Source organism: Lissotriton vulgaris, chromosome 6, assembly GCF_964263255.1.
Source record: "Lissotriton vulgaris chromosome 6, aLisVul1.2, whole genome shotgun sequence".
Taxonomy (NCBI): domain Eukaryota; kingdom Metazoa; phylum Chordata; class Amphibia; order Caudata; family Salamandridae; genus Lissotriton; species Lissotriton vulgaris.
The window spans coordinates 1,923,695,981-1,923,719,696 of NC_141694.1; the positions used below are offsets into that span (position 1 = coordinate 1,923,695,981).

Below are 23,716 nucleotides of genomic sequence, written 5' to 3' on the forward strand. Positions count from 1 at the left end.
GCCGGCGACCAGTGTAGTATAGTTCGTAGAGATCCAAGCCTGGATCAGAGATCGATGATACCTGAAAGCAGAGGGGACCAAGTTCGGACTACTAGCCAGTAGTCAGAGGGTACCAGGAAGGCACCGGATGGCCGTCACCTCGACTAGGTGAGTGGGCGACGCTAGGCTCTGCAGTCTCACGGACCAGGAGGCGTTGTCGGCGACCAGGATGGAGGTGCGAGCTGTCCCACGAAGGTTGATGCTGTCGGCGTCGCTGGGCCCAGGATTGGGGCAACAAGCCTTGGCAGATTTCAGGGCCACGTGGTGGGCCTAAAATGGCGTCTTGAGTGGACCAGGAGGGTCCGGGGTGCTCCTCTCAGAAAAGGGAGCGAGGGCCGGTCTGGAGCAACCAGACCAGCAACGTTGGTTGTCGGATGTCGTCAAGAGGTCACAAGCCAGCGGCTAGTGATCGGACAACAGGCTGAGCGGCGAGCAGAAGGGCCCCACGCAGATCGTGGAGATGCTGGGAGGCTGCAGTTCGGTGCTGGAGCGGCTCAGGGTCGGGGCTTCTCGGATCCCAGAGCACTCACCAGAGGATTCCTTCGGTGGTCGTGCTGGATTAAGAAAGCGTGCAGGTTTTGATGATGGCCGGTCCCTCGAGGTCTCGTCGCACCCACAGATCTCAGCTGAGCTGACGATGTGGGTAGAGGTCAGAGGTGCCAGGGAAGCCGGTTCTCGTCGAGCTGGGTCGTCGGATTCCTGAGGACGGACTTGCAGCAAACCGCAGAGTTCTTAGATGGTGCCTGCGGATGCAGGGTGACTACTCCTTAGCCACAAGGGACAAATCTTGAGAAGAGTCTCGAATGTCCTTTCGTAGAAAGTAGTTCTTGATTCAAAGATGATCTAATTTGGAAGGGTCCCCGCTCCGGCCTTTATCCTAAAGAAAGGGGTGGGTACATGACTAGGTCCTGCCCTAGGGGTGGGGCCAGGAAGGGGGGTAGTTACACCCCTCTCCCCCTGCTGGACTTTCCCCAGGTCAGGGGCTGCGCGCCCCTGGAACTGGTTCTAGCCGGCAGATGCGTAGTGAGCACCGGGGTGCCACTCCGCAGTCACCTTCTTGCAAAGCCCTACCTACCCAGAATACACAAACCCTGTCTGGGACGGTGCGAACACCGCCCTTGACAGGAAACCCTTTGTCCAAGCTCTCCTCGCTGGAAGGACTCCCAGCAGCAGGAGGTCAGACTCGTGTCTGTGGTGGCAGCGTCCATTTTGTGGAGCCGAGGCTTCAGTTAACTTTAACCGGGGTTCACAGTTACGTACATGTCGTGTCCCTCTAGAAGGGCGGAATGCTAACCCCGTCGCCAGAATTGGTGAGGGGGCAGCATCCCGATTCGTATGACACCTTACTCGACATGTCTTGATAATGCCCATGCACTCTGCCTTCAGGATGGTCAAGGCCTGCCATAGGAGTGACTGATAGGAACTCGGGTGTCCATTTTAAGGTTAGGTATAGGGATACTATACCTACAGCAACGGGCGAGTACGCCACGTTGCCCCAGCTGTCGTGCAGCCAGTTGTGTCAGATTTAGATGGCCATCCAGGGGTGGCATAATACATGCTTCGGCTCCTGGTAGGCCCTGGGTACACCGATGCCCTGAGTTACAGGGTCTGACAGGGTGGCCCAGTTCCAATTGGGTAATGCACCTAGGGTACACACAGCAATTTAGTGAGAGAACAGCTAGGCTGTGGGTCTGATTGGCAGTCCCACAGCCCGAGAAAGTCGTAAACCAGTGAAACAAAAGCAAAAAGTCCGGGTGATCATAGGATTGCAGACCCTACTCTCCTACATGACCCCCCCCAAAGGTTGGGACAATAAGCTAACCTTGACCAGGTGAGTCTTCTTGTTCTAAGTGGAAATACCTGGAGAGCCCACCTGCATTGCCATGATCAGTGCCAGGTCTATGCTCCACTGTGAAGTCCATCCCCTGTAGGAAAATGGACCACCTAAGCAGTTTGGGGGTTTCACCCTTCATCTGATTTAGCCATAGGAGGGGCTTATGGTCGGTCTGAATCTTGAAATGAGTGCCAAACAAGTATGGCCTCAGTTTCTTCAGGGCCCACACCACAGCGAAGGCCTCCCTCTCTATAGCTGACCAATTTTTCTCTCTGGGGGTCAGCCGTCTGCTTATAAAAGCAATGGGCTGGTCATTACCATCAAAATTCAGTTGAGATAGAACAGCTCCCACACCCAACTCAGAAGCATCTGTTTGGACAATGAATGGTTTGGAGTAGTCTGGACTCTTGAGGATAGGTGTCGTGCACATGGCCTGTTTTAGGTCATCGAATGCTTTTTGACAGCTCGCTGTCCACTGAACCTTTTTTGGCATTTTCTTACTCGTCAGTTCATTGAGCGGAGTCACAATCGATCCGTAATTCCTGACGAACTTCCGGTAGTAACCAGTCAGGCCCAAGAAAGCTCGAACCTGAGTCTGGGTGGTTGGAGGAGCCCAGTCCCTGATTGGCTGTATCTTGCTCTCCAGTGGTTGAACTTGGCCTCCACCGACAAGGTGGCCCAAGTATACAACCTGTGTCTGCCCTATCTGGCACTTGGTAGCCTTGATAGTGAGACCTGCTGCTTGCAGAGCCTCTAACACTTTCCGCAGGTGGACCAGGTGATCCTCCCAGGTGGAGCTAAAGACAGCGATATCGTCAAGATACGCCGCACAGAAGTCATCCAGCCCAGTGAGAACGTGATTCACCAACCGTTGGAAGGTGGCAGGTGCATTTTTCAAACCAAAGGGCATCACCACGAACTGATAATGCCCACCAGGGGTAGAAAATGCTGTCTTAGGCTTGGCGTCCTCAGCTAACCTGATTTGCCAATACCCAGCTGTCAGGTCAAACGTACTTAAGTAGTTGGCCGAAGCCAATCTATTGATAAGCTCGTCTGCCCTTGGTATTGGGTGGGCATCAGTCTTAGTGACTGCATTGAGACCCCTGTAGTCTACGCAGAACCTCATCTCTTTCTTACCCCCGGGGTGTGAGGTTTCGGCACTAGAACTACGGGACTAGCCCAAGGGCTATCCGAGGGTTCAATGACTCCCAGCTCCAACATTTTCTGCACTTCACTCTTGATGCAGTCTCTAACGTGATCGGGCTGCCTGTAGATTTTACTCTTGACGGGCAAGCTGTCACCAGTGTCAACCTCATGGGTGCACCAATTGGTCTGACTGGGTGTTAGAGAGAACATATGCCGGAAGGATTGAAGAACTTGTTTACAATCCTCCTGTTGATGTTCGGAGAGGCTGCCACAAAAGACAACACCGTCTACCGATCCATCGTCAGGATTCTGAGTGAGCAGGTCGGGGAGAGGGTCACTCTCCTCCTCCTGTCCCTCATCTATGGCCATGAGCAAACTCATGTCCTTCCTGTCAACATATGCTTTGAGCCTGTTGACCTGGAGCACCCTGTGGGGGCTCCGGGGAGTTCCAAGGTCCACCAGGTAGGTGACCTCTCCCTTTTTCTCCAGGATGGTGTAGGGCCCGGACCATTTGTCCTTGAGTGCTTCTGGCGCCACTGGCTCCAACACCCACACCTTCTGTCCGGGCTGGTAAACAGTCAAGACAGCCTTTTGGTCATGCCAAGCTTTTTGGAGTTCTTGGCTGGCCTTAAGGTTTTCGGATGCCTTCTCCATGTATTCAGCCATCCGCGAGCGGAGACCAAGCACATAGTCCACTATGCTGGTTGCAGGCTTTTTGAGAGGTCTCTCCCATCCTTCCTTCACCAAACACAGGGGTCCTCTTACGGGATGCCCGTACAAAAATTCAAAAGGGCTGTAGCCAACCCCCTTCTGTGGGACCTCTCTGTAAGCGAATAAAAGGCAGGGGATCAGGACGTCCCATCTACGCCGAAGCTTTTCAGGTAGTCCATGAATCATCCCTTTCAGGGTCCTGTTGAATCTCTCAACAAGCCCATTGCATTGTGGATGATAGGGTGTAGTGAACTTGTAGTTAACACCACATTCCTTCCACATAGCAGTTAAGTAGCTCGACATGAAGTTTGCACCTCTGTCGGAGACGACCTCCTTAGGGAAGCCCACTCTGGAGAATACTCCAACTAGGGCTCTTGCCACCACAGGGGCTGTAGTGGTCCTAAGGGGAATAGCTTCAGGATACCTGGTGGCATGATCCACTAACACCAGTATAAACTTGTGCCCTGATGCTGTTGGTGGTTCCATGGGACCGACGATGTCAATCCCCACCCGTTCAAAGGGCACCCCCACCACAGGCATTGGTATAAGGGGGGCCTTTGTCGTGCCACCTGACTTACCACTGGCTTGGCAAGTGACACAGGAGCGGCAAAACTCCTTGGTATCTTCGTTCATGTGAGGCCAGTGAAAGTGCGAGACAAGCCTGTCCCACGTCTTCGTCTGGCCTAAGTGTCCTGCTAAGGGAATCTCGTGGGCCAAGGTAAGGAGGAAACCACGCTGAGACAAGGGGATAACCAACCTCCTGGTCATGCCAGGTTTGGGGTCTCTTGCCTCAGTGTACAGGAGTCCATCTTCCCAGTATACCTTGTGGGTACCTGTGGCGTTCCCAGCAGCCTCAGCAGCAGCCTGCTGTCTGAGGGGTTCAAGGGAAGGGCAGTCTAACTGGTCCTTCCCCAGGTCTTCTCGTGTGGGTCCCCCTGAGCCCAGAAACACAACTTGATCAAGTTCGAGTTCCTTAGGTTCAGTTTCCCGCAATTCCTGGAGGTCAGCCTCCTCTGAGACTTGATCCTCGACCTGGGGCAAGGGGGAAGGCGAGCCCTTAACCCGACTGCTCTTCTTCTTGGGAGGTGTCTGGTCCGTTGTTCCAGGATCCAGCACCTGTTCAGTGGGGCATCGTCTGACCTGTGACCTGGTCACAGCAAACATGTGTGCTGGCAAGCCTAACATCTCCATGGGAGTCCGTTGCTCCACTTCTGACCATTGTGATGACTCCAAATCATTGCCCAACAAACAATCCACTGGGAGGTCTGAACTAACAACAACCTTTTTCTGGCCATTTACCCCTCCCCATGAGAAAGCAACAATCGCCAAACTATGACTGGTAGTGACGTTGCTGGCATTGGTCACCAGGAAATCTGTACCTGGCATGATCTGTCCAGGGTCCACAAAGTTAGGCGTCACCATGGTGACGCTGGCACCCGTGTCCCTATAGGCCTGAGCCATTCTTCCATTAATTAAAGGCGTCTGTAGGTATTTGCCCAAAGTATTGGGACTGACATCAGGGGATATGTCCACATCCCCCGTACAGACAAGGACAGCCTGAGTGAGTGTACCAACTAAGCTGTCACACCCCTCAGAACCCAAGGTTAACCCAACTAGTCCCTTGGGAGGCGCACTACTACTGCTGGCTGTACTAGGGGGCACAGGTGCCTTAGGGGCTACAGTAGCAGGAGTCTGCCCTCCTTTCTTGGTGCACTCACTAAACCAGTGAGTTTTACTTTTACAGTATTGGCACCACCTTTTCGATTGGCCTTCTTGATTCTTCTTTTTCTGGGAAGCCTGACCCCCCCCCTCTTTGGGTTGTTGGGGACCTGTCAAAGACTTCTGGTCAGTTTGTTCCCCTTTCGAATCCTTACCCTTCTGGTCTGCTTTCTTCTGACCACCCTGGTTCTGGCCCTGGTTTTGCTTAACCCTTGTCCTGACCCATATGTCTGCCTTCTTTCCCAATTCTTGGGGAGAGGTCAGATCCGAGTCGACAAGGTGCTGATGCAACAACTGGTTCTGACAATTATTTAAAATTTGTTTTCGCATGATCAAATTGTACAATCCTGTATAATCAGTAACCTTACTGCCCAGCAACCAGCCCTCCAAAGCTTTAGTGGCACAATCAACGAAATCAGACCAGTCCTGAGACTGAGTTTTCCGGGTATCCCTGAACAGCAACCTGTACTGCTCAGTGGTTAGGCCGAACCCATCAATCAGTGTGTTCTTCAGGACCTGGTAATTGTTAGCGTCCTCTACTCTAGTAGTGAGGAGCTTATCTCTACCTTTACCTTCAAAGGAGAGCCACAAGATAGCTGCCCACTGACTCTGGGGGATGCACTGTACAGTGCAGGCCCGCTCCAAAGCAGTAATCCATTTGTGGATGTCGTCCCCTTGCTTAAAGGGGGGCACTATCTTATTCAGGTGCTTAGTGTCTAAACTCCTGGGTTCCCGTGGGGGAATGCTGCCACCAGTGGGAATTGTCCCACTCAATTCTTGCTCTCGAGCAAAGGCGAGTCTTTCTTTGGCTAGGGCAAGTTCTTCCCTCTCGATCCGCAGATTGACTTCCCGCTCCTTCGCTTCGTACACTCTCCTCTGAGGGGATGTCATCCCTCTTCGAGCAGAGCCTCGAGAGCCATTGGTTCGAACTGATCTATTAGAGCCTCTCGACAGAGACCTAACTCGTCCGTTCCCAATGTTAAGCTGGCCCGAGAGAGGCCCCAGGGGTCTCCTAGTACCATTCTCGTGCCGGCTTAAGTTGTCCCTAGTTAGCTGACTAACTACTTCTGGACCTTTGTCTGCCTCGTCCCCAGATGTCTCTGGCTCCTCGTCCTCCTCTTCACCTTCTGCGGAGAGATGGATAAGGTCAGGGTCACCTGTGGTTCCCTCGAGGGGGGGCATATCCACTTCTGGATGAGAAGGGTCGGTGTTACCCGCCCTCCTTGCATCATAAGTCTCCAAGAGACCAATCAGAAACGGGATGGTAGGGTTTGCACCCTGTTTTAACTTCCGAGATGTACAGATCTGTCGCATCTCTTGGAAGCTAAGTGCAGCATATCTGGAGGTGACCTGTGGAAGGTCGACTGACACAAGGGGAGACTCAGAGTTTCCTCCTTTGTCTGACATGCTGCTTCTAGTGTGGTGTAAGTGATGCACCTACCTACACTATGTGTTTTCCTACTGATCCCTTGCTAAGAGTTGTAGCCAAGGTGTGCTAAGCCTTGAGGAGCTACAACAGCTGGTTCAGTAGAACTCAGAGTATTCTAAGCTAAGTTATATGTACCTGGATGTTAGAAATGGGATCCCTGGCTGACCAGGGCATGCGCCAAAGTCAGTCAGAGACCACCACTCCTAAGTCAGGGCCAGGGAGTTACACGCCAAGATAACCCCTACTCGCCCTCTAGGTAACGTGGCGCGAGCAGCAAGGCTAAACTTGGAGGCGATATGAGTTAAGTATTTGCGCACGCACCCCAGCAACAATACCCAAGGCCCACCACAAAGGAAACTCCACACAAGGCTATATATGAAAATAGCCTTTGTATTACACCAAAACACATTAGATAAAACACACACTTTACATTGTGCCAGGGGCACGGGCAGAATTTACAGGGGATATTTACAAGACAGGGCCACCTGGACCACTGTCAGGAATCAGCACTTTTAGAACTTAGAATACAATACTTGTAGGCCTAGAACTTAAACATAGAGCCTAACGGACAGTACCTCCCGACCTGGTTGCAGGGATAATGCGAGTGACCTCCTTAGTAAACTTGAGCGGGCGGCCCAGCGAAGCGGCACGACTCAGGGGAGAGTGGTGCGGCTCGAGGCTTGAGCGGGCCACCGGCAAGGTACAAGCGTTTCTCTGGGGCGACCAATGTGTGCGGCTCAGAAGAGGAGGGGAAGGCAGGATGCAGGCGACCCAGCGAAGCGGCGCGGCTCAGGGGAGAGCGGTGCTGCTCGAGGCTTGGACGGGCTGCCGTGCACGAGCTGCCGAGGGGAATGAGCGAGGCACGTTTCAGCGAGGCCCCAGGGGCCCAAGGGAAATCAGACAAGTCCCAGCAATTTGTCAGGGCAGGCACAATAGAGTCCACTGGTCCTGGGACTCTGGTCAGGGGGCAAGCTCAGTATCAAGCCCTTGGAATATCACTTAGCACATAACAGAAAATCACTGTAGCACAACACAAGTAACTACTGGTAATCAGGTAAGTACTCCCTACGCAATCCTAACCACCTTAGGAACAGGTCACGCAGGGAACCAGGACCTCACTAGCACCACCTGTACTAGCAAGAACAACCAACTAAATATCAACTTACATTTAGGGGTATAGACCTGGGGACAAAACACATGATGTATCAACAACACATTCAGCGGTGTAAGGAACACATGACGCATCAACACACGTTCAGCGGTGTAAGGAACAAGGCACATGATGCATCAACAACACATTCAGCGGTGCAGGACAACACAATAGCGCAAACATCACATTAGCCACCACCTGTGGCAGTCCCTAGGCCAACTGGCCTATCTAGGGCTAGGACGCCCTGTGTCCAAAGTCAGGGGCCTAAACGTGGCAGTTGCCCACAAAGTGCTGGGCAACTGGTGCAAGCAAGGATGGGCCAACGTGGGAGCCTCGCAGGCTCTGCATAAACAAATGGCCCCTGAGCCTCTCGTGGGCTCTCAGTAATCAAAGTGCCCCCTTGAGCCTCGTGGGCTCTTTAGAAAGGTAGCCAGCGTTGGAGCCTCACAGGGCTCGAGAACAATGCGCAAAAGGTGGAGCCTCTCAAGGCTCGAGAAACAACTGGGCCCCTTTGAGCCTCTCGTGCTCGGAATTAAATAAACTGAGTCCCTCTCGGGGGACTCTGCATCAGGGGAGGCCTCACGGGCCTCTGAGCACCAAGGGTCTTGCTCTGGAGGGGAGGGGCGGGCACCGGCAATGTGCCCCGACTGCCCCCTCCCCTTTGCAGGCACTCACCGGGAGAACAAGGAGACCTTCGGACGGCCCGAGCCTGGCTGGGCTCGAACACCAGCCATGCCCCTGAGCCTCAAGACGCCCATACTCACCGGGCCATGGGGCGGGGGCTCCTCTCACTCTCCAGGCAGCGCGGGCACTTACTCGGCAGACCGGGGCTCTCCTCCCACTCCACATGGGGAGACTTGCTGGCGGTCACACGCAGGAACACGGGGTCAGCTCCCGCTGCTTCCTGCTTCCAGATGTCCAAAAGGTCCTACCACAGCTTGCCTGACTTCCGGGTCGCGCTGCAGCCAATGGCAGCGTGGCGCTGGGGTAATGGAGGCGGGACTTCCGGGTCGCCGTAGGCAGCGCGGCGGCCCGGCAGGGTTTCTGGGCTGCGGCGGTGATTTTCACACGGGGTGAGCTCCCGATAATTTAAATAAGGCGAGGTGGGCTCTCGCTATGGCCACCAACCTAGAGGCACGGTCCCTGGCGAGGTGGGCACTCGTCAGGGGCTTCAAAAATCGGCAATTACAGCGGGCAAATGCCGGGTGGGCACCGGCTTGGATAAACAGCGCTCCCAAGCGCTGTGGGCATGAAAACCGCGCTCCCAGCGCTATAGGCAGGATAAAGCGCTCCCAAGCGCTAGGAAGGCACAGAAAGCAACACAATCCTTTGGCAATCCAGCATCTCAGCAGTCCAGGGGCTGGGCAGGGCTCAGGGAGGCAAGCCTTCTCCTGAGCCCAAGCAGCAGCAGGCCCCTGGCAGATTCAAGCAGCAAACAAGAACCTTTTCATGGGGTCACAGCCCCTCCTTTATACACCTTTTCCCTTTGTCTTTAGGTGCAGGGTGGGGGGAGAACCAGTCGCAGCTGGTTTTGGAGTACCCTTGATGGGCTCAACCACCCCTTTCATTCATCAGGCAGGCTAGGGTCATCAGTCACACCACAGGGGGGCGGAGCCAGCATTGTGTGGGGAAAACCCAGCCCATCCAGGACACAGGTACACTCCTCCCACACATCACTCATGCTAATCTCTCCATTCACCACCGGGGCAGACCCACACAGACTTCCTGGAGCCTGGCATCCCAGCCAGCTCCAGCCAATTACACGCCAGCACCTTCACAGCACATACACAGCCATGTCTAGAAGTGGCGCTACCGCACAAGACACATACACCCCGCACATACCATTGCGCAGCATTCACTCTCACGAGTTCGCACATACCAAACTTGACCATGCACGCCTCACACATCAGGAAATACCAGGGACACAGACATTCCCCATGCATTCCTATGGGAGAGCAGGCCAATTTCACACACGCACTCAAGGAGAGGACGCACTTTACACTGCGCCACAGTGTCAAAGTGCGCAAAGACCAGAAATCACTAGGCAAAAAGTTCAGGGGTGAACCTGCCAGAAGGGCCAAGCCAACACTGGAGTACTTATGCGATCTTTCACAAGATATTCTTAGGATACGCGTGGTAAAACAACAGCAAGCTCAAATCCCAACCGCTGCTCACCAATGTGAGAAGTTGGCCCGATATGCAGTGTTCACTATTCTAGTGACCACTATGCATCGGTCCAAACGACCCTTATGGTGATTGGTTGTAAGTCAACCTTAGACCAGCTATCCTAGTAGCGTGGATACGAGCAGTCTTCGGGCTAAACTCTAGAGGGCGTGTTAAGCCAGCTGTTATACCATCACATACCCCTTGAACACCAAGTGAAAGGACACCACACAAGTGTTATGAAAATAAACAGTGTATTTATTAGAATCACAACAGCCCTGTACTCTTTATGAGGACAGGGTACTAAGCACACAACAAAACTCTTAGGAAAATACTTCAAGTGCACAATCAATACAAGTGCCCGAGGGCACGGAAAGTTTAGTGGTCTCGGGCGGACCCGATAAGGCAAGTCGGAAGCGAGGGACTCAGGACCCTTAAGTAAGGAGGCTATGCGGGCACCGAAATACCGGAGTTACCTAGCCACAGGGGCTGCGGCTGCACAAGTCTTACAGGCGTCGGGGGTCTTCGCTGACGAGCCAGGAGCCGGAAGGAAGGAGTTGCTGGCCGGCGACCAGTGTAGTATAGTTCGTAGAGATCCAAGCCTGGATCATAGATCGATGATACCTGAAAGCAGAGGGGACCAAGTTCGGACTACTAGCCAGTAGTCAGAGGGTACCAGGAAGGCACCGGATGGCCGTCACCTCGACTAGGTGAGTGGGCGACGCTAGGCTCTGCAGTCTCACGGACCAGGAGGCGTTGTCGGCGACCAGGATGGAGGTGCGAGCTGTCCCACGAAGGTTGATGCTGTCGGCGTCGCTGGGCCCAGGATTGGGGCAACAAGCCTTGTCAGATTTCAGGGCCACGTGGTGGGCCTAAAATGGCGTCTTGAGTGGACCAGGAGGGTCCGGGGTGCTCCTCTCAGAAAAGGGAGCGAGGGCCGGTCTGGAGCAACCAGACCAGCAACGTTGGTTGTCGGATGTCGTCAAGAGGTCACAAGCCAGCGGCTAGTGATCGGACAACAGGCTGAGCGGCGAGCAGAAGGGCCCCACGCAGATCGTGGAGATGCTGGGAGGCTGCACTTCGGTGCTGGAGCGGCTCAGGGTCGGGGCTTCTCGGACCCCAGAGCACTCACCAGAGGATTCCTTCGGTGGTCGTGCTGGATTAAGAAAGCGTGCAGGTTTTGATGATGGCCGGTCCCTCGAGGTCTCGTCGCACCCACAGATCTCAGCTGAGCTGACGATGTGGGTAGAGGTCAGAGGTGCCAGGGAAGCCGGTTCTCGTCGAGCTGGGTCGTCGGATTCCGGAAAACGGACTTGCAGCAAACCGCAGAGTTCTTAGATGGTGCCTGCGGATGCAGGGTGACTACTCCTTAGCCACAAGGCAGAAATCTTGAGAAGAGTCTCGAATGTCCTTTCGTAGAAAGTAGTTCTTGATTCAAAGATGATCTAATTTGGAAGGGTCCCTGCTCCGGCCTTTATCCTAAAGAAAGGGGTGGGTACATGACTAGGTCCTGCCCTAGGGGTGGGACCAGGAAGGGTGGTAGTTACACCCCTGTCCACCTGCTGGACTTTCCCCAGGTCAGGGGCTGCGCGCCCCTGGAACTGGTTCTAGCCGGCAGATGCGTAGTGAGCACCGGGGTGCCACTCCGCAGTCACCTTCTTGCAAAGCCCTACCTACCCAGAATACACAAACCCTGTCTGGGACGGTGCGAACACCGCCCTTGACAGGAAACCCTTTGTCCAAGCTCTCCTCGCTGGAAGGACTCCCAGCAGCAGGAGGTCAGACTCGTGTCTGTGGGTGGCAGCGTCCATTTTGTAGAGCCGAGGCTTCAGTTAACTTTAACCGGGGTTCACAGTTACGTACATGTCGTGTCCCTCTAGAAGGGCGGAATGCTAACCTCGTCGCCAGAATTGGTGAGGGGGCAGCATCCCGATTCGTATGACACCTTACTCGACATGTCTTGATAACGCGATACCGAAGTTACCGATATGATACGCGTTATCATGGAACAGCCATTGGGTCTTGGTTCCGCAAGCTGCAACCGGGCTCGGCTCATGCCAGAGCCCAATTCACACGGTTCCATGCACTCTGCCTTCAGGATTGTCAAGGCCTGCCATAGGAGTGACTGATAGGAACTCGGGTGTCCATTTTAAGGTTAGGTATAGGGATACTATACCTACAGCAACGGGCGAGTACGCCACGTTGCCCCAGCTGTCGTGCAGCCAGTTGTGTCAGATTTAGATGGCCATCCAGGGGTGGCATAATACATGCTTCAGCTCCTGGTAGGCCCTGGGTACACCGATGCCCTGAGTTACAGGGTCTGACAGGGTGGCCCAGTTCCAATTGGGTAATGCACCTAGGGTACACACAGCAATTTAGTGAGAGAACAGCTAGGCTGTGGGTCTGATTGGCAGGCCACAGCCCGAGAAAGTCGTAAACCAGTGAAACAAAAGCAAAAAGTCCGGGTGATCATAGGATTGCAGACCCTACTCTCCTACAAGAAGGACCTGGGAAAGCTACAAGGAGGACTACTGTCTCTAATCATGAGAGACTGGCCTGTGGCGGGTGCCTTGCTGCAGAAGGAGAGAAGGACAAAGACTACAGAGACTTTACTTTTATTTTAACTTGTGCCAAACTTCAACAGAGATCTCCAAGGAATTGCTGGTGAACTTGCCTCTGAACTGCGCCCCAGGAACATTGGGCACTCCCCCTCCCCTGAAGGAAGCTGCTGCTGGCGTGTGCTGCTTGACCTTGCCCCGCCGAGTAAAGGAGAGCTGAGAGCGTCGTGCTTCCTCGCTGCGCTCTCTACCAAGCTGTGCCTCTGTGTCCCCTGAGCATCGTGACTTTGGCCTGATCGTGTCGCCAGCTACAAAGTGAAGACCAGCCCCTCGCTGGTACCAGCACCGTGACTGCACATGTTCTGAGCAGTAGCTCGCACAGTAAAAAGGGACCTGTCCGGTCCGAACATTGCCGCCCTCTGATCTCCGCGTCGTAGGCTGCACAGTAAAGACGGACTCTGATGCGGATTGTGCTCCCCTTGGTTCGTGCACTGAGAAATTCACCCCGCAGCTGTTTAGAGGAATCGCTGTGGGGCGTAGAGCAGCGGGTACGTAGCGTCCTGTACCGCCACCCGCATCGCCTGCAGCCACTCCCCCTCCAGGGTCCAAGCGTACGCTGCGGGTTCGCCTGCCCCCTTCACAACGCATCGTTAACTACGCTGCATCTGTAAAGCCTCGAGCTGAAGCTGCCGCCCAAGGAGACACCACGACATAAGGAGGCTGGCCCTGCATCTGTCCGCCACGAACTCCCCCTACAAAGACTAAGGTACCGTGTCCAGAGCGCCTCAACCTGTGCCCCAGCTAAGTACGCTGACACCCAACGACCCGCACCACGCTCATTGTTGAACCTGCCCCATACGCTGAAAGCATACCTCAGTACGAGCCGCACAAGTCTGGTACGGCTCGTACCTCCATTTAACATTGCTGTTGGTGTACGCGACTCACGTGGAATGCGTGAGAGTCAGTAGGGCCGTGGCTGATAATCGTACGGAGCGCACCAGAGCGTTCTAGGAGGCCCTGACTTGGGAAATCATTGTACCGGGCCCCTAAGGACAGTACCTGAACGTCAAAGAAGGGGCTGTGAGGATATTTAACCCTTTCCAAGAACGAACATTGCATAATAAGATCTGTGGCATATCAAAAGTAACTGGAATCCTGCAAAATCGTAAGTCTGTATTGAAATCCTGCTTGAAAGTTCTATATAAAGGATATATTTTTACAGAACATACACTCTTGAGTCTCTGTGTGGGGGGTTAGCAGTTTATTGGATGTGTTGTATAGATGCTTAACCATATATGCTCCATAGATTAGCCTTGACTGCTTACGCCACACTACCTTGAGGGTGAGCAGGGGTTATTCCGTGGGAGTAGTCATTTGCCCTGACTTAGAGGAGAGGGTCCCTGCTTGTCGCAAGTACATACCTGCCCCAACCAGAGACCCCCAAATCTAACAGGAACCTATACAGTACAGGAAAAAGTGATCCCTGTCACCTATAGGGTATCCATTCCCCATAAAGGAAAGGATGACCAAATATATCACATTAGCCTGCTAAAAAAAAGTGGGAGGACCCAGTTTCCCTGACTGGGGTTGCAATCAAACATGTCACCTCACAAAACCCCTAGAAATCACTTTCCCAGCTATATCGAAGAGTACACCAGAGAGACCAAATGTTGGCGACAACCTAACGTTTCAACAACATCAGCTGTACGACCTCTTAGACCACTATCCAGGGCTGTGTTCTAGTATGCATTGCCGTACCTACCTAGTACAACTCAATATCAAAACAGAAGTGGGAAAGTAGTAAAACTCAAACCCTGTAGAATTCCTGCAACCAGACGACTGGCTATACAGCAGGAGGTAGAAATCATACTGCGAACAGGTATTATTGAGCCCTCCCAAAGGGAATGGTGCTCCCCGGTAGTCCTTGTACCCAAACCGGACGGTAGCCTTCGCTTTTGCGTGTATTTTCGTCAACTAAATGCCCACTCCAAGTTCAACAGTTACCCCATGCCCCGTCTAGATGAGCTGGTAGAACGTCTGGGGGGGGGGGGCCAACGGTGATGTCCACTATTGATCTAACTAAGGGGTACTGGCAGATACCTCTCAACCCTGATGCCAAAGAAAAAAACCGCCTTCTCAACACCTTCCGGGTTATATCGTTTTAATGTAATGCCCTTTTGTCTCCACGGTGCCCCGCCACCTTTCAAAGGCTAATGGACGTCCTTTTAAAACACCACCAACCATACGCTGTGGCGTACCTAGAAGACATAGTCTTCTACAGCCCAGACTGGAACACCCATATATTGCACCTGAACCAGGTTTTCTCTGCTTTGTTCCTACCAGGCAGGGCTTACACTCAATCCCAAGAAAATCACGTTAGCAACCAACCAAATAGAGTATCTGGGTTATACCATCCGAGCCGGAATGATACGTCCGCAACACAAGTTAGAAGCGATACAGAACATACCACAGCCTAGCACTAAGAAGGAGATAAAGGCATTCCTTGGGTTGGTGAGATATTACCGACGATTTAAACCCCGGTTTGGAGATATAGCCAATCCTCTTCCTGACTTGTTAGCCCAACAACACCCTGACAATAAGATAGAGTGGACAGAAGCACAAGAAAACAGCTACATACCCTGAAATCCCTTTTGTATACTGCACGGTTTTAATGCGCCCAGACTTCGAAAACTTTTCGTCTTGCAGACAGATGCATCAAACAAGGGGATAGGGGCAGTATTGTCCCAGCCAGATACCCATGGGCATCTCATATACCTCAGTAGAAAACGGTTTCCCAGGGAGACACATTATACCACTGTGGAAAAAGAATGCCTAGCTATCAAGTGGGCCATGGAGGCACTCCAGTATTACCTGCTGGGTCGTACATTCTTTTTGTTAACAGGCCATGTCCCCCTAACTTGGCTGGCCTCTAATAAAGACACCAATCCAAAGATTCTTCGATGGTTTTTGTCTCTTCAACCCTTTTCCTTTCAGACCCTACATCTCCCTGGCAAGCACCAAAGGAACATGGATTTCCTATCCCGGCGTACAGTCTCGATATGGCCGATCGTCCGTACTCGACGGAGGGGCAGTGTAGTCCCGCGACCGCGACACCCAAGATGGCCGCCATCACGCATCAGGAGGGCGAGTCAGTAACCGTGTAAGCAGTGCGGAACGCTGATCATGTGAGCGCCACTGCACTCAAAGCAGGAAGAGCGCAGAACGCTGACAGAGAGAGAGAGAGACGCACTGGCGAAGGGAGAGGTGCTTTTGGAGGAAGACGCGCGGTCAACAGGGACAGGACCACTAGGAGAGGAGCCTAGGAGAGAGGAGCCCAGGAGAGAGGAGCCCAGGAGCAAGGAGGCAGGGGCTGACTGCAGGGGTCAGCCCAGCGGCAACACTTACCGGTCCAACCATCAGGAGAGAGAAAAGGATTCTGGACTCCTTCTGCCACGACCCAGGAGGGCCGTGGCCAGAGGCGAGTACCACTCTTCTGGTATTTTTCAATTGGGAGCTGTAAAGCAATGCCAGAGCACTGCATGCCCTGAAGCACCTTTAGAGCACATAGCCACTTGGGTGTGTAGGTGGAGGTCTATACTGGAATCCCTTAGCCCTTCTCCTAATATTGTTTATTTTCCATTTATTGAGGAAAACGCAATGCATAGCGCCAAGCCCCCGCAACGGCCATTGGGAGGAGGGGAGAAGGAACCTAGCCCAGTTGCGTCCAAGGAGAGACGTGTGCAGAGAAAGACTACCTACCTTGTTTGCGGACTGTTCTGTGAAAGTTTTGATTTTTTACCTTTCCATCTGAGATTAAACTCCCTAATAAAAAAAACACTAGCAGGACGGAGTCCTCCCTTTTCTCATTACTACACCTTTGAATGGCCACTGAGTGATTACAAGCCCGCTAACCCCCTGTAGTGTGACGTGGTTCAGCCCCTCACCCCCTGCAGTGTGCAGTGGTTCAGCCCCCTCACCCCCTGCAGTGTGCATTGATGCACTCCTCATCTAATACTCCATTACGGAGCCCTTGCTGTGTTCCAGCCTTCGCACCCCCTGCAGTGTAAAGTAGTTCAGCCCCATCACCCCCACAGTATGAAGTGGTTCAGCCCCCTCACCCCCTGGAGTATAAAGTGGATTAGCCCCCTCACCCCCTGTAGTATAAAGTGGATCAGCCCCCTCACCCCCTGCAGTATAAAGTGGTTCAGCCTCCTCACCCCCTGCAGTATAAAGTGGTTCAGCCCCTCACCCCCTGCAGTATAAAGTGGTTCAGCCCCCTCACCCCCTGCAGTATAAAGAGGTTCAGCCCCCTCACCCCCTGCAGTATAAAGTGGTTCAGCACCCCCACCCCTGCAGTATAAAGTGGTTCAGCCTCCTCACCCCCTGCAGTATGAAGTGGTTCAGCCCCCTCACCCCCTACAGTGTGAAGGGGTAGCAGGATCACAAATGCATTGAAAGACGAGAGCACTGTAGGTCATTGACAGCATTAGCTTGCTCGTGACCACCTTCATTAGAGCTCTTAAATCTGGGCACCCAGACAATTTATAAAATGTCCAAGTCAAAGCAGAGCATTGTTGGGCCTTAAAATAAGAAGTGGATCGGCCTGTTTCCTCGAGCCATATCCCTAAGTAAATGTCTCGATGGAAGAGGCCAATCCAATTTACATGCCCCTGCAGTGGGCAGTGTATAGTAGTCCGGCTCCCCACCCCGGCTGATCACCACCCTCGACCAGAACCCACCCACCGACCCCACCAACCCAGACGCCGCAGCCCGCAACCTCAGACAGTGGATCGACGACTGCGCCAACACCCTCGCCCCGCTCAAGAAACTCTCCAACAGCCACGCCAGCAAGACAGTCACCTGGTTCACCAACGAGCTCCAGACCTCCAAACGCGCATGCCGGAAACTGGAGAAAATATGGCTCCACGAACACACACTGGACAACCTCGCTGCCCACAAGGACGCCACCCGCAGACATCACCACCTCATCAGATTAGCCAAGAGATCCTCCTTCAAAGATCGCTTGGATAACAACACACACGACAGCAAAGAGCTCTTCAGCATCGTAAAGAAACTCTCCAACTCCAGCGCCAACGACATCACGCCCTCACAAGAACTGTGCAACTCGCTGGCCATCATCTTCCACCACAAGATCGCTGATATCCACGACAGCTTCAACACCACAACCGCCCGACTACGCCAGACTCAACCTCCGCTGCGAACACCACCAGCGCCATCCGCCTGACCTCCTGGTCCAACGTCAACGACGACGAGACACGCAAGGTCATGAATTTCATGCACTCAGGATCGCCGTCAGACCCGTGCCCACACCACGTATTCAACAAAGCAGACGCAGCCATCGCACCCCAACTACGGAAGGTCATCAACATCAGTGTGAGGTGGTCCAGCCCCCCCTCCATCAGTGTGAGGTGGTCCAGCCCCCCCCCCTCAGTGTGCGGTGGTCCAGCCCCCCCATAAGTGTGAGGTGGTCCAGTCCCCCCCATAAGTGTGAGGTGGTCCAGTCCCCCCCATCAGTGTGAGGTGGTCCACCCTCCCCCCATCAGTGTGAGGTGATCCAGCCTCTCCCCCATCAGTGTGAGGTGATCCAGCCTCTCCCCCATCAGTGTGAGGTGGTCCAGCCTCCCCCCCATCAGTGTGAGGTGGTCCAGCCCCCCATCAGTGTGAGGTGGCCCAGCCCCCCCATCAGTGTGAGGTGGTCCAGTCCCCCCTCATCAGTGTGAGGTGGCCCAGCCCCCCCATCAGTGTGAGGTGGTCCAGTCCACCCTCATCAGTGTGAGGTGGCCCAGTCCCCCGCCCATCAGGGTGAAGTGGTCCAACCCCCCCCCCCCATCAGTGTGAGGTGGTCCAGCCCCCCCTCCCCCCATCAGTGTGAGGTGGTCCAGTCCCCCCCATAAGTGTGAGGTGGTCCAGTCCCCCCCATCAGTGTGAGGTTGTCCACCCTCCCCCCATCAGTGTGAGGTGATCCAGCCTCTCCCCCATCAGTGTGAGGTGGTCCAGCCTCCCCCCATCAGTGTGAGGTGATCCAGCCTCTCCCCCATCAGTGTGAGGTGGTCCAGCCTCCCCCCCATCAGTGTGAGGTGGTCCAGCCTCCCCCCCATCAGTGTGAGGTGGTCCAGTCCCCCATCAGTGTGAGGTGGCGCAGCCCCCCCATCAGTGTGAGGTGGTCCAGTCCCCCCTCATCAGTGTGAGGTGGCCCAGCCCCCCCTCATCAGTGTGAGGTGGTCCAGTCCCCCCTCATCAGTGTGAGGTAGCCCAGCCCCCCCATCAGTGTGAGGTGGTCCAGTCCCCCCTCATCAGTGTGAGGTGGCCCAGTCCCCCGCCCATCAGTGTGAAGTGGTCCAACCCCCCCCCCCATCAGTGTGAGGTGGTCCAGCCCCCCCATCAGTGTGAGGTGGTCCAGTCCCCCCAATCAGTGTGAGGTGGTCCAGTCCCCCCAATCAGTGTGAGGTGGTCCAGTCCCCCCAATCAGTGTGAGGTGGTCCAGTCCCCCCCCCCATCAGTGTGAGGTGGTCCAGCCACCCCCATCAGTGTGAGGTGGTCCAGCCCCCCACCCCATCAGTGTGCTGTGGTCCAGCCCCCCACCCCATCAGTGTGCTGTGGTCCAGCCCCCCACCCCATCAGTGTGCTGTGGTCCAGCCCCCCACCCCATCAGTGTGCTGTGGTCCAGCCCCCCCTATCAGTGTGCTGTGGTCCAGCCCCCCCTATCAGTGTGATGTGGTCCAGCCCCCCCTTCGGTGTGCTGTGGTCCAGCCCCCACATCAGTGTGCTGTGGTCCAGCCCCCCCCATCAGTGTGCTGTGTTCCAGTCCCCCACATCAGTGTGAGGTGGTCCAGTCCTCCCCCACATCAGTGTGAGGTGGACTAGTCCCCCCCCCCATCAGTGTGAGGTGGTCCAGCCCCCCCCCATTAGTGTGCTGTGGTCCAGCCCCCCCCCCATCAGTGTGCTGTGGTCCAGCCCCACCCATCAGTGTGCTGTGGTCCAGCCCCACCCATCAGTGTGCTGTGGTCCAGCCCCACCCATCAGTGTGCTGTGGTCCAGCCCCACCCATCAGTGTGCTGTGGTCCAGCCCCCCCCCATCAGTGTGCTGTGGTCCAGCCCCCCCATCAGTGTGCTGTGGTCCAGCCCCCCCCCTCAGTGTGCTGTGTTCCAGCCCCCCCACCCATCAGTGTGCTGTGTTCCAGCCCCCCCACCCATCAGTGTGCTGTGTTCCAGCCCCCCCCCATCAGTGTGCTGTGTTCCAGCCCCCCCCCCATCAGTGTGCTGTGTTCCAGTCCCCCACATCCGTGTGCTGTGTTCCAGTCCCCCACATCAGTGCGAGGTGGACCAGTCCCCCACATCAGTGTGAGGTGGACCAGTCCCCCACATCAGTGTGAGGTGGTCCAGCCCCCCCCCTCAATCAGTGTGAGGTGGTCCAGTCCCCTTGCCTTCAGTGTGCTGTGGTCCAGTCCCCCCGCCATCAGTGTGCTGTGGTCCAGCTCCCCCCGTCAGTGTGCTGTGGTCCAGCCCCCCCACCCATCAGTGTGCTTTGGTCCAGTCCCCCACATCAGTGTGCTTCGGTCCAGTCCCCCACATCAGTGTGAGGTGGTCCAGTCCCCCCCCATCAGTGTGCTGTGGTCCAGCCCCCCCATCAGTGTAAGGTGGTCCAGCCACCCCCCACATCAGTGTGAGGTGTCCACCCCCCCCCACATCAGTGTGAGGTGGTCCACCCCCCCCATCAGTGTGCGGTGGTCCAGCCCCCCATAAGTGTGAGGTGGTCCAGTCCCCCCCCCCCATCAGTGTGAGGTGGTCCAGCGCCCCCCCCCCCAATCAGTGTCAGGTGGTCCAGCCCCCCATCAGTGTCAGGTGGTCCAGCCCCCCATCAGTGTCAGGTGGTCCAGCCCCCCCCCACCATCAGTGTCAGGTGGTCCAGCACCCCCCTATTAGTATGCTGTGGTCCAGCCCCCCCATCAGTGTGCTGTGGTCCAGCCCCCCCAACAGTGTGCTGTGGTCCAGCTCCCCCCATCAGTGTGAGGTGGTCCAGTCCCCCAGTATCAGGTGGTCCAGCCCCCCCCATCAGTGTGAGGTGGTCCAGCCCCCACCATCAGTGTGAGGTGGTCCAGCACCCCCCTATTAGTATGCTGTGGTCCAGCCCCCCCATCAGTGTGCTGTGGTCCAGCCCCCCCCCCAACAGTGTGCTGTGGTCCAGCTCCCCCAATCAGTGTGAGGTGGTCCAGTCCCCCAGTATCAGGTGGTCCAGTCCCCCATCCATCAGTGTCAGGTGGTCCAGCCCCCCCCCCATCAGCGTGCAGTGGCCCCGCCCCGCCCTCTCACCAGGGGGTAGGCCGCCATGCCTCCTCCGTGCTCCGCCGCAGTCTCCCGGATCCCGGGGGCCGCGCCCCTCCTCGGCTGCCCCGGGTGCATGGGGGGTCGGTGCTGGGCTCAGCTCGAGTCACTGTCAGCCATAGACCGGGGCGCCATGCTGCGCTCTGCGCATGCGCAAGGGGGCCGTAACCCGGACGCTGCGCATGCGCCCTAGAGATGCATGGTGTGACGAGGGTGCTCGCTGACAGTCTGTCCCGGTCTGCGCATGCGCTTCAGCTACTGACACGCTGACTTCCACCACTCTCCGGGTCAGCGTCTGCCGCCATGCTGCGTGAGGGCGAACCCTTCACTTCCCACACTTTCAGGATCATTAATTGTGTGTTTGTCAAGGACGGTGGAGCTCCGTGAAGCGGCCCCAGGACCGGTGTTCAGGGGCCGAGCTCCCAAGGTTTCATACAGTAAAGAATTTGGGTGGGGGATGGGTCCCTTATTTATTTACGAATTTATGTATTTATGTTTGCAATGCTATATAGTGCAGACTTTACCTAAAGGTGTCAGGGCGCTTCACAATAGGACCAGTTACGTTACATAAGGAAAATGTTACAAATGTACATGGTAGTAAGGTGTGTAGTAAAAAATGTCAGCGCACTCACTGACACTTGAAAAAGCACCCACCGTGATCACCGGGGACCTATTCAGATTTGAAAGCGGACGACTCTTCCAATCCGAATCGGACTTGTGAAAGAGCTCCCTCGCCCCCAGAGCCTCAATATCTGCGAACATTCTAAAATCATTGAATTTTTCATTTTTCAAGTGTCAGTGAGTACGTTGACATTTTTTACCACACACCTTAGCGCGTGTTTAGGTACAGCACAGGTTTCACGTGGCATCCTTCACCTTTGCCACTCACTTTGCACCCACCTGGTCCTGAAGAAAGCCCTTTTAATATCTTTCACGGGCTGAAACACGTAGACCGCCACACATAGCCAACTTAATGGTAATAACTCCAGACTAGTTGCGTCACTTATTATAGTTTTTAATAAATCCTGAGCAGCCAACATTAAAATTAAAGCCAAGGATTCTCAGAGATATTTTTAACTGAAAAATACCACAACACATCACACTTACGCACCACACCAGCACCGCTGTAATCAGGCATCCTAGCACAACCGGGGGGCACTCGGCCGCCCGGTTGGGACCCCAATGATGAAGCATGACACCTACTAGGTTGGTGTATGAGGGGTCTTTTAATAGCACCTAATGGGTCCATGTAGATACTACATACAGTGATTAATTTACAAAACACATAGTGGGTCCGTCCACATTGTTTGAGTCTAATATCTATTTAGGGAACAGGAAGCACCCCCAGCCCTATCCCTCGCTCTCCCCTTGATTACTTCTAACAAATGTACATGTTACAGAAGCAAATAAGATACAAGAAGAGGTATAATACTGCAATAGATGGGGGTATTGTTAGTGCATTCAGGGACGCAATGATCCCCATCCTGGAGGAGAGTGTAGCGGGGGACGGAGGACTTCAGTTCTTTACCTCGCTTCACAGACATTTCACCGGAATGTCCTCCTACATGGCGTAAAACTGTTTCATTTTTTCCCCTATTTGCCTTATGCCAAATTGTAAGAATTAATCCAAAGTCCAACAAAATTTTGCAGTAGATTTATGTCCTGTTCAGTACAGCAATATGAGTCCATCCATAAACAGCTCCAGATGCAACTGGGCAACAAACAGCCATACTGTATAAAGGAAGCTATCAGAATCTGGATTGTAATTGAAAATCAACATAGTGCATGCCAGGGCTGGCAAAGAACCCAATGATGCAATAAGGGGAAAGGAAGAGAAGGAAAACAGTGTAGTGTAGTTCCTAGTTTCCCACTAGGCCCTGCGCATTGGAATAACATAAACAGTAGTATCGACGTGGAACTGCGGATATTCCAGGCCTCCACTGACTATGCTAAACTTAATTGGGTTGTGTTACCAACTAGCTCAGAGGTCACTGGAAACTTTCTTCTCTGCATAGGGAGTGATCAGCTTCCTTGGCACAGACAAGAAGGGATTCAGTTTTCCAACAACCGTGCAACATGACAACTTTGCTCCTCAGATCAAGAGTCAATCTCTAGGATCGTGTGAAACAATAGACATAGATTTCACTCAGTCAGTCTAGTGCAGTTTACTTTCACAGTATGTAGAGAATAGAGAGACAGGCGTTTATCAATAAAGGGTTAACATTTATTGAACAGTCTTTCTTCTCATACAAGAGAAATGTATTGCCACAATTGCAATAACTGTTATTATAAAAAGTACGTACAGTAAGATAAGTATTGCGAAATAGAACTGTAAAAGCATTGATATGGTTTCTTAGCCATACAATGGTTTAAAAGTAATAAAACATATATACAGTCATATATACATTAGGCTAACATACTCAACTGGTGCTTCTAACTAAGCCTACCCCAGTGTGCCTGACCTAAGCCTAACACGTGAGAAGGGGGAGTAAGTAAGTAGCTTAAGTTAAGTTGGTTTTGCCAAGGTTTGTTTCAAGAATTCTCGTCTAAGGGTTTAGTCAACACCATACCTCTGAATAGAATGATGGAGGATTGGTATCTCCTTCAGGGGTCTCTCTCGATAT

The 23,716-nt window shown here is 54.0% G+C and overlaps 1 protein-coding gene across 1 annotated transcript in view; it reads right to left on the reverse strand.

Moving 5' to 3' along the window:
* LOC147709939 (uncharacterized) overlaps window positions 1-21,253 on the reverse strand; it is a 187,699-nt gene extending 166,446 nt beyond the window's left edge. The window contains exon 1 of the mRNA XM_086928350.1: window positions 21,081-21,253. Coding sequence (XP_086784476.1) covers window positions 21,081-21,170 — 90 coding nt within the window. The 5' untranslated portion in view covers window positions 21,171-21,253. The remainder of the gene's footprint in view (window positions 1-21,080) is intronic.
* Window positions 21,254-23,716: the final 2,463 nt, after the last annotated feature.